This window comes from Atta cephalotes, assembly GCF_000143395.1.
Source record: "Atta cephalotes unplaced genomic scaffold scaffold00002, whole genome shotgun sequence".
In the NCBI taxonomy this organism is placed as follows: domain Eukaryota; kingdom Metazoa; phylum Arthropoda; class Insecta; order Hymenoptera; family Formicidae; genus Atta; species Atta cephalotes.
This window is the reverse complement of record NW_012130066.1, coordinates 11,432,985-11,443,892: the sequence shown is the minus strand read 5'-3', so window position 1 is coordinate 11,443,892 and position 10,908 is coordinate 11,432,985. Positions and strand designations below refer to the sequence as shown.

Genomic DNA, 10,908 nt, shown 5'->3' with positions numbered 1-10,908 from the left:
TCAATATAATCCTGAAGGTAACTAATTAAGTCTCCAGATAAATACAGAGATCAACATGGTCAGAATATGAATGTCATATATACAGATATATAGTATATATAGATTTATAGAAAGGTAAAAATATAAATCAAAATCAAAATGGGTACACAAAATGAAGTCGGGGCAATGTCCTTGTATGTATATATGATTTCCGCAGGAATTTAGTTTCTTATGTCCTATAGAGAAGTGGAACTTGTAGAAGCGCAATCAATGCAAGCCAATAAGACTGCGGGATATATAATGCGTCATTGAAGCAACCAATCAGTGGTATTTCACACTTTTCCATCACGCCCATTTTGTGCTATGTTCATACAATACGGAAAAATGATAGTAAATGTGTTAAAGCAATTAAAAACAATGTTGTTATGAGATTATAAATATTAATTATAAAACATTAAATATAACAATGATAATTGTTTTTACAATTTAAAAAATTATATTTTATTTTTCATGATGGAAAAGTGCGGAAAAGGGTACACTGAAATCGCACGTATATGCATCATTGTTTTTTTGATCTTGGTAACTATATTCATATACTCAAATTTTGTCGTTTTGTTTCATTCGTTTCAATATTACGCAATTCCATCAATCAGCATCAAATTATTTTAAACTCTCAAAATACGACAGTTTATTAACAATGCACTCGCTATTCCACAACATCAGATGCAGAATAATGCTGAGTGGTTGTCTCAATGACGCATTTTCTATTTCGCAGTCCTATCCTATTCCGCACTGTGTGATTTCATCCTAAAATTGCTCTTTCATGCTAATGCTCGACGTTCATTTTCAGCGTTAAAATAGGTCACGTGATCAAAATTGACGAATACCAAGCAATTTTGATCACGTGACCTGATGTTGAATGAGCATCGAGCATCAGCATGAAAATGCAGCCTAACAGTCAATTGGAACGTAACTTGTGCCGTTTGCACGAAAGTGTCTAGGGATATTGCAATTGGATAGCATCCTAATCTTTCTATCATGCATGTTTCTTTTCTAATAATTATATATCATGGTTTAATAATGCTCACGTGTATCAATCATTGAAATTATTGAATTGTCTGTTTGGAAACAGCAGTTAAAATAGAAGAAATCATTGATGTTGTTTTATATGTATATTTTTATTTACTATAAAACTGTTACATATATACGTATGATATATAAGTGGAATAGATCAGTTGAAGAGAATGTTTATGATTTATGTTTAACATACAGTTAACCATTCTTGTTGCTTTACACATGTGTTTAATTAATTAATAATGTAATATTGGGAATTAATAGTTCTTTTCGCTATTAAGAAAAAATAATGGAAAAAGGAGCAATGTTATGGATACTTATTCTTGTTATGCTGGTTGGCTCTTGTTTGGCTGGATCATTACCATTAGTAATGAGTTTATCTGAAGTAAAATAATTTTTTATAATAAATCGTTTTGTAATAAATCGTTCTACATATTAGATTCCTAAATTTATCAAATATGCTATATGATTATATAGTATTTAATTTCATATTTATTTTTCTATAGGATAAATTACAATTAGTATCAGTATTAGGAGCAGGTCTTCTTGTTGGAACTGCATTAGCAGTGATTATACCTGAAGGTATAAGAGCTTTATTTACTGGCGAAATTACTAATGAAAAACAATTACATGGTAATTTATTATATTTATTATTAATATTTTTTTAAATTAGTTTATATAATTGTATTTTGTATATTTAAATTTTTATATTTTTAAATAATTCTGTTTTTACAGGTGATTTACATTCTTTAATTGGAATTAGTTTAGTGCTTGGTTTTGTATTTATGCTTTTGATTGATCAATGTTCAGCAAAAAAAAATGATGGAAGACAAAAAAGTGTTACAGCAACTTTAGGTCTTGTAGTACATGCAGCAGTTGATGGAGTTGCATTAGGAGCTGCTGCTACTACATCTCAAGCTGATGTTGAAATGATAGTTTTTTTGGCAATAATGTTGCATAAAGTAAAATTTTTAATCATACAATCTTATAACAATTGACAGTTAATAAGAACTTAGAAAATGTAGTATTATATTAATACGTAATTATATTATTTTGTCATTTGTTATTAAAAAATTAAAATTTTTCTTTCAGGCACCAGCTGCATTTGGACTTGTATCATTTCTTCTTCATGAAGGTGTAGATAAAAAGAGGATAAGCAGACATTTATTAATTTTTTCTTTTGCGGCACCATGTCTTACACTTGTGACATATTTTGGAATTGGAAAGGTGAGTAATACAAACATTCCTATAGATTTTCAAACTCTTTATATGTTTTTTATACATTGAAAATAATATTCAAAATATGATAAATTGTGATAATATATATTAATATGATAAATTGTGCAATTGAACAATTACTGAAAAAGCATTAGTTCATTTTTTCTGGCTTATTTTTTATTAGTAAACAAAGTCTAAAATCAATTTTTAGATAAAGTTATGATTCTGTTAATATAGATTGTAAAATTATAGGATTTTGTTTATGATAGTAAGATAACAATATTGATATTTTAAACAAGATTAATGAAAGAATTATTCCTGTTTAAACTTAATTTAAATATATGCAGTTTTCATAAGAATAAAACCTTTATTACATGATATGATTTTTCTTTTATAATAATACATTTTTGTTTTGAGAAATTTTGTTTTTCTATTGTGTTATGTTTTTTCTTTTAAGCAAGTTTAGTTTTGCAAATAAAAATTGAAAATATGGATAAATGAACGATTTTTAATATTTATAACTGTGTTTAATTTTTGTTGAAAAATCAAACATATTTTGAGTTTCATTAATGATAAGAAAAACATTTTTGAGAATATTTTTTTAATGCTTTTCTTAATACAGTTATGATAAATATATGTTATTAATTAGATAATAAATACTATAAGTGTGTTTAAATAATCTTGCTCTCTGTATAAAAACATTAAGTAGTTTCGTATATTTTATGCACATTTGCTGCATATTATAGTGTTTTATTATAGTGTCACTGAACTGAACTATTACTAAAACTTTTTATTTCGTTTTTATTAAATTTCACTATATATTTCAGGAGTTTTAAATTATTATATTTTAAGAGGATCCTAAAGATTAGTTGTATTGTAAATAGCACTTACACATAGATGATTGATTTGTCATTGACACATGACTATATCTAATATCTGTCTGATATTCATAGTCAATTCTTATTTAAGGTTGTCTTAAGTACAGTCTTAAGATATCATAAGCCAATTAGGGTGCCATACTAGCATCTCAAGACATTATTTGATGGATGACTTAAAATAAGAATAAAATAAGAAATTTTTGTTTAACAATTACGTTTTAATTAGACATCTAAATCTAAGAACTCCACGCTGTTTCTTCATACAAACTACTAGTCTGTGGACTACTATTTTGTAAGTACAGATTGTACAGCTTTTATAAGAAGCAAATATTGTCATCATGACAACATTCCATATTGGATTAAGAAATATAAAGAAAGTAAAAATCTCAATTTCGAAATTTTTTGTTCTCAGCATAGACTCCAGCATAAATCTCACAGAGTATTAATACGTATATTTTAATCCTGGAAAAGGATTTTCAAATCAGTAAGAGAGGAAAAAAGTAATTTTTATACAAAAATTATATGGTTATGATTTTGCCGGTAATACAGACGACTTTAGCATCCCCTTAAATTTTTAATATTATAAAAATAGAATATTCGTAAATTGATTATTGATACAATCGGAAAGGAAATGATTCCATATTAAAAATAATAATAATAAGTTCCATATTAAATAATCTAAAATGTAGAATAAAATCTTTTTATTATGAAGCTTTGTTTTGAAAAAAATCAATTTTAAATATTCGCCAGGTACATGGGTATTAAACTATTCTTTTTAGCTGAACTTTTCTGACAGTTCATTTTTTCTCTTTTTCTTTCCAATGTAGAGAAAAAAGGAAAAAAGTTGAACCGTGTAAGAATTTTAGCTAAAAAGAATAGATTTGATGGCTCAACTCAATGGATTTTTTGTAAATTCTCCCAGTCACAAAAGATATCCTTTTAAGTTGTTCGACAAAACGAAAAGATGTCTAAAAAAAAATTACGAAAAGATATCGTTTTTAGGTTGCTTTTTTGACGAGACGAAAAGATATTCGTAAAATGAATTTTATTTCGTCGAAAAGACAACTTAAAAAAGGCATCTTTCTATGGATATCTCTTCGGCAAAGCGAAAAGTCAATTAAGCCCGGATTCTCATTCCTTATACAACAGCGCTTTGGCACCAAACGCTGATCGATGGAAAACGGGTGATGGAGATAAATTTTACTTCTACAATTGGCTTTTCATCAAACAGCGTTCGATGTCAGAGCGCTATTGCCCATATGAGGATAATATCCGGGCTAAAAGATACCTTCTCATATTACCGATAAAGCAACATGAAAAAAATATCTTTCTATTGGGAGTACAAATTAGTTCGTCCGTTTTTTTGTGTTCAAAAATTATTTTTAAAAAAATGAATGAACAGATCAATTAAAGTATTGTCCATCGCTGCCTATTACTTTTTCCCATCTCTCAGGCAATTTTCGAATTCCATCTCGAAAAAATGACTCGTGTTTGGAGGCGATCCAATTTTGGAACCAATTTTCGATTTTTGCAAAAGAAATGAACTGGTGACTTACTGCATCCTTCGGAACAACTAGTAATCAGAAGGAGCAATGTCCGGAGAATACGGCGGGTGCGGTAAAACATCTCATTTGAGCGTTTTCAAATATTTTTTTACGACTTTAGCGACATGAGGCCGAGCGTTGTCATGAAGAAGAATAACTGTATCATGTCTTTGCTCGTATTCCGGCCGTTTTTCTCGCAATGCACAAACGAATTAATTGTAGCCGTTTCCGATCGCCCGTAATGGAATCGCTAGGCTTTCAGCAGCTCATAGTAAACAAGACCCTTTTGGTCTCACAGAGCATGATCTTCGAATCATGAATGTTCGGCTGTGGTGTTGATGTTGAGATCGATAGCAATGATTGACCGGGCTTAGCGTAGTATTTTTTCTTCTTGGGGTTGTCGTAGAATATCCACTTCTCATCTCCAGTCATAATCCGATGCAAAAAACCTTTTCTCTGTTGTCTTTGAATCAGCTGTTCGCAAGTGAAAAATTGCCTTTCAACGTCTCTCGGTTTCAGTTCATAAGGCAATTTCCATGTTTTTGAATCATTCCCATGACTCGCAATCATACAAAAACGGCTTGTTGAGTTACCCCCAATGCAAGCTCCTCTTGCGTTTGACTCTGATCTTTTTCGAGTAATGCCTCTAATTCTTTGTCTTCGAATTTTTTTGGCTCCAGAACGAGGCTTGTCTTCAATGCTGATATCTCCATCCTTGAAACATCAAAACCATTCCCCCATGATTTATCAGTTGGAGCAGTGTCACCATAAACTTCAATAAGCATTCGATGGCTTCAGCCGCACTTTTCTTCCAATTAAAGCAGAAAATCGTAACCTCCCGCAAATGCCTCTTGGTTATCACATTCGACATTTCAAACACAGTAAAAATCAAGGTTTTGTATGAAACTTAAAACGATATAACCTGAATATTATTAGCAGATATTTAATCTCTCTGAAACCGCCAAAATCAGCTGTCACCATTCACAACAACTGGAGCAATCTTTAGGGAAACGGACCGAACTAATTTGTACTCCCAATAATACCGTAGGCCGTTTGTACTTTATTTGTACTTGTTTGTACCTCAAACAATTAAACAAAAAATGAAAAATAAATGACCAGCGCGCAATTTCAGGATTTTTTAAATTTTATTTATGCCATTACATACTTTCGTTTGTATTTTAATGGATTCGGAGATACCAACGGCGAAAGGAGAGGTACAAACGAGTACAACGATTCTCTTTCGAATGTCGTTAGTCCCATTTCAATGTTCTTTAAAAATGGCTGACTTCCCCTGTTGGCGCATTTCCAAAATTTTGAAATCACTGTATCTCCGAACTCTTTGAGGTACAAACAGATACAAATGATTCTTTTTCGAATGCCGTTGATCTCATTGCAATATCTTGAAAATTGGCTAAGTTCGCTATATAGGGGTCGCGCAAAATCTGAAACGCGCTGTATCTCCGAACCCTTTGAGATACAAACGAAAGTAGGAGAGATACGAATGAGTACAAACGATTCTCTTTCGAATGGCATAAATGAAATCAAAAAATCTTAAAATTACGCGCTGACTTTTTTATTTTTCACTTTTTGTTTAATTGTTTGAGATACAAACGAAATAATGATCATTTGTACAAACAAGTACAAATGAAATACAAACGGCCTACGGTATTAATTTTTATTTTTGATAAAGTTGAGCGCTAGGTTCACATCGGTAACTTTAACACTTAATATCTTGGTTTGCGAGACTAAACATGACGTTTTACTGATTCTTTCGTTTCATACAAAAATGCGATAAATGAACATAATTTTATTAAAATTGAAGGGCGTCTTCTAAATAATTATCCGAGAATTTATGAGAATAGAATGATAAATATATGTAAATAAGAGCAAGCCTACATGTAAAAACATTTTCATCATTATCTTTAAATAAGAATTTTTTTTAATGAAATTGCATTCATTTTCACACGAATCTAATATTTCCATGTAAACAATATGGAACACCATCAATACGTTTTTTATTCCTTACCTGCATGCTCATCAGTTCTGGATTACACTTCAATTCAATTCAGTTCTAGTGCAATCCTCGTGATTAGGAATAGAAAAACAAACCTCGAGTCAAAACTTTAATTTATTATATTTTTTAAATCAGTGCTATCTCTTACTTAATTTTTGCGGGAAGAGGGGAAGCAAATTATAAGAATAATCTCCCTTACACTATATTTCAAAAGTAATAATAGCAGTGAAATTTAATTTAGATCTAAACTGTATATTTATCGAATGCATACATACTGTACATACAAAGATTTCTGTTTCCATTATCGATTTTAACTTTTTTAATACAAAAATATTAGATTAAATCAATATTAGATTAAACAATATAAATATGTGCTTTACATTTTCTTTTTTTATGTATGTAAGATAGCTGGTATGTATATAGTCACATATTTATCACGTATTTTCGTATCAGATAATATTGAAGATAATAATATTGATAAGATTAATAAATTCTATATTATAAGCAAATTATTTATTGCGTATTTTAACAAAAACTTAAATATTTTATTTATTATTTTAATCTATATTATTTCATCTATATTATTTCAGAAAATTATTATATCTAATACTTTTTTCAGAAAATTAATATTTGTTTTCAATTCTAAAGGAAAGATTTATGAAAATTGTTTAATTATTATTTTCCTTTTTCACAGTGTTCCCAAGTTTTCAAATCCTGAGAGTATTAAAATTGTATAAGTTTAATATATCAAGATTTTAATAAAAATTTAAAAAATATTGTTTAAAAAATATAGATGATTTAATTTTATTTTTTTAGTTTGTTATAATTTCACTCAACTCACGATATAAAAAATAAGAAAAAATAAATTAAGTTTTATTAATTTTAGTAATTATACAGAATAGAGATTATATATTTTTTGACCTCCCCCCATTTTTTATCACTATTTGAATCATAAATAATAAAGATTATTATCAACATTGCACAAAAATGTTAAAATTCGGAAAAGGCCCTATTCTGCATAATTATCTAAGTTTTATAATTATCTTTTATGTAAAAATTACAAAAGGCCTTTGTTTTTAAGTATTTAACTGTTAGATCTAACTCTAATAATATCTAATTGCTAATGCTATGAATCATAAAATGAACAATGTGAATGTAACAATAATCAATATTAACTGTAATCACTCATTAATATCAGATCAATGCGCGTGTAACTATTGGCCTGAGCGTGCGCAGACTTTATTCTATCCTCTACAGCACAAAAATTACAGCAACAATGTTGCAATATTGCAGCGTTATTGCAGCGATATTACTGCAAATTCTGTATGGGATATTATCTTTAATCAATTATACTTAAAAACTATTGTAGCCTCGACATTTTCGTATTAGGATTTATTCCATTTTATTTTTAGAATACATGAAATTATTGGAGGTTGTGAGTTTACTTGCGCTCAAGGTCAAATAAATATCATTTGTTGAAATCTTTCTACATTTCGAAGGTATATTTTTGCGAACTGCTCAAAATTGACACTTGATATTTATCAATTTTTAACCATGTAATTCTTTTTGTCGCTGAAATGGTCGGTTTAAGCGGCTCATAAAAATTTACCTTAATAGTGTGTGATGTATTTTAAGAATTTCATTTTCAATTTAATATATATAGTTTAATATATATATAGTTTTAATATATATAGTTTTTTAATATATATAGTTTTCATCAATTTAATATATATAGTTTTTATGTTCTTTAATTATTAATTTCTTTCGTTATCACTTCTTCTCAAAGATTAATTTTGTAATCATAAATTTTAATTATAACTTTTGTGTTACTTTAGGAAGGAAAAGAAACATTGAACAATGTCAATGCAACCGGTTTGGCTATGTTGTTTAGTGCTGGAACATTCCTTTATGTAGCCACTGTACATGTTTTGCCAGAATTGATGACAAGAAGCAGTAATTATTCGCATGTGCCAAGCGTCGAGGGTATAACACTTTCTGCAACCGGATTTAAAGTTAAAGAAATATTATTCTTAGTAATAGGAATATTTTTACCTGCTTTGATTACAACTGGACATCATCATTAATTAAATTAAATATTATATGAAGATATTAACATGTGTAAATGAATCTTCTTATTTTAATTTAAGAAATGCAATCTTTAAGATAATTTTTATAATTATTTTAAGATTTAAAAAGTTGTTAGTTTTATATTGTATATATGTAAAGATATCGACATAATGAGAAAACAGATGTACATACTCAGAAAATCAGAATAGATTAATATGGTTTGAAATGAATTTCGGATTTTTAAAAGTACACTTTCGCAAATGAATTCTCTTCAATCCGGATGCATTTTTATTCATTTACACGAATAGACTGAAGCATATTTTTATGTTTCTAAAAATAATATCAGTTTTCCTATGCCTCGTGCATACTTCTCAATTCAAAATTCAAAATAGGAAATGCAATTTTTCACTCCAATTGAATTCAGTTGAATCCAATTTAATCTAATTAAATAAAAAAAAGTTTATTACTTAAAATATGCATTCGGATAGAATTTTAATCCACTTTAATCTATTCTTCTTTATTGAGTATTTCTTAACACGATTAAAATATATTTTTTTATTGAGAATTGAATTATAAATTTAATTATTAAATAGTTAAATATAGAAATTTATAATATTTATTTAAAATATTTGCAAATTATTACAGGAAAATATGAAGAAATCATTCTATTACATTGGTCATTTTTTATGTAATATAATCTCTAAAAAATCCTTTTTTAAAAAAGGATACGTTAAGTACATAAAAAAATTTATTGTATTCGCAAGTATCTTTAAAAAAGAAAGATAAATAAATTATTACTCAAGATGTGAACGTCGGACTTGAACTCGGTTCAAGTAACCAAATATTGATAAATCCAATTGTTAAAAATATTTTTAAAAATATTAAATTTTTAACTACTAATAGAATTTTATTCTATTTGCATGAAATCACAATAGAATCACAAAAGAATAAAATGAAATTTTATTAATAATTAAATATTTACAATATTTTCGAAAATGTTTTTAAAAGTTTGTGTTTTAAATTTGACTAAGTAAATGGAATTCACATCTTTTTTAAGCGATTAATTTTTTAAGCTTTTGTTATACGTGCTGACACAAGAATTCACCAATCTTTTCCAAGATGAGCAATATTTTTTTTCTTAAATAAACTTTTTCTTGTTTAAACTTCAATATTTTAAATTAATTTATAATTTGAATAACAAAGATTAACACAAGTAACTGTATGACAATTATAAAATGATCCGCTCTTGCATTTTTCTTTCTGGTTATATATTATTTTTAAGGCTTTTTCACCAACCGCGATAAACGCTAAATCGATGATTAAGGGGCTACGCACAATAACACCAATAAGGAATAACAATTTTAATCTATCAGAAACCGTATATTCCGATGTATCTGATTTCTGATAGATTGAAATAATTTATTCCTAGGCTATGTTTCAAAATTTCCTCCGAGGAAAATTTATTCGAAATGTATAGTACACGTAACGTATACTATAGCATATAGAGTAAAATCTTCCTTGAATAGGAAGTTTTGGAACGTAGCCCTAATTCCTTATTCCTACTATTGTGCACAGGACCTAAAGCCCCAAATACAATGTGACAGAATAGCGAAATACATAACACGATTTCAACTTACATGTAGCACGATTATATGAATCAATTATTGATTTATCATCTTCAGCCTTGAAAAGTGGAGATGTACCCTAGGCTGCGGTCAAAGTCTCACAATGCTTTAAAGCGTTTGGTTGACCAATTAGAAAAAAGAATTTTACAAATTGATCACTCAAAAATTGCTTTAAAGCATTTGTAACATCGCGTTCATCCGTATTTCTAGAGAGTCTATAATAAGAGAGTCACCAACTCATCATATGATACGAATCGCACTGATTGACTTGGGGCGTATGGCGCTTAGAAAAAGTTTAAATAATGTACCATAAAAAGTAGACGTTGCTATGTAGTTTATATTCATATTGTCAGAGGGCAGTAGTGTGTGGCATTTTGCGGTTATAGGTTTGGGTCGTCATGTCCTCTCAAGTTTCTCTCTGCACATATATATATATATATATATATATATATATATATATATACTATACGTACTATAGTAGTAACGTAACGTACGTAAGTAGAGTACTA

The 10,908-nt window shown here is 28.4% G+C and overlaps 1 protein-coding gene across 1 annotated transcript; it reads left to right on the top strand.

Annotated features, from left to right (window-relative positions):
* The first annotated feature begins 1,032 nt into the window (after positions 1-1,032).
* Positions 1,033-8,820, top strand: LOC105622133 (zinc transporter ZIP9-A). The gene is made up of 5 exons (XM_012203570.1): positions 1,033-1,438; positions 1,560-1,686; positions 1,789-2,015; positions 2,146-2,280; positions 8,543-8,820. The coding sequence occupies exons 1-5, from the start codon at positions 1,343-1,345 to the stop codon at positions 8,789-8,791; spliced, it is 834 nt and encodes a 277-aa protein (XP_012058960.1). The 5' UTR covers positions 1,033-1,342; the 3' UTR covers positions 8,792-8,820.
* Positions 8,821-10,908: the final 2,088 nt, after the last annotated feature.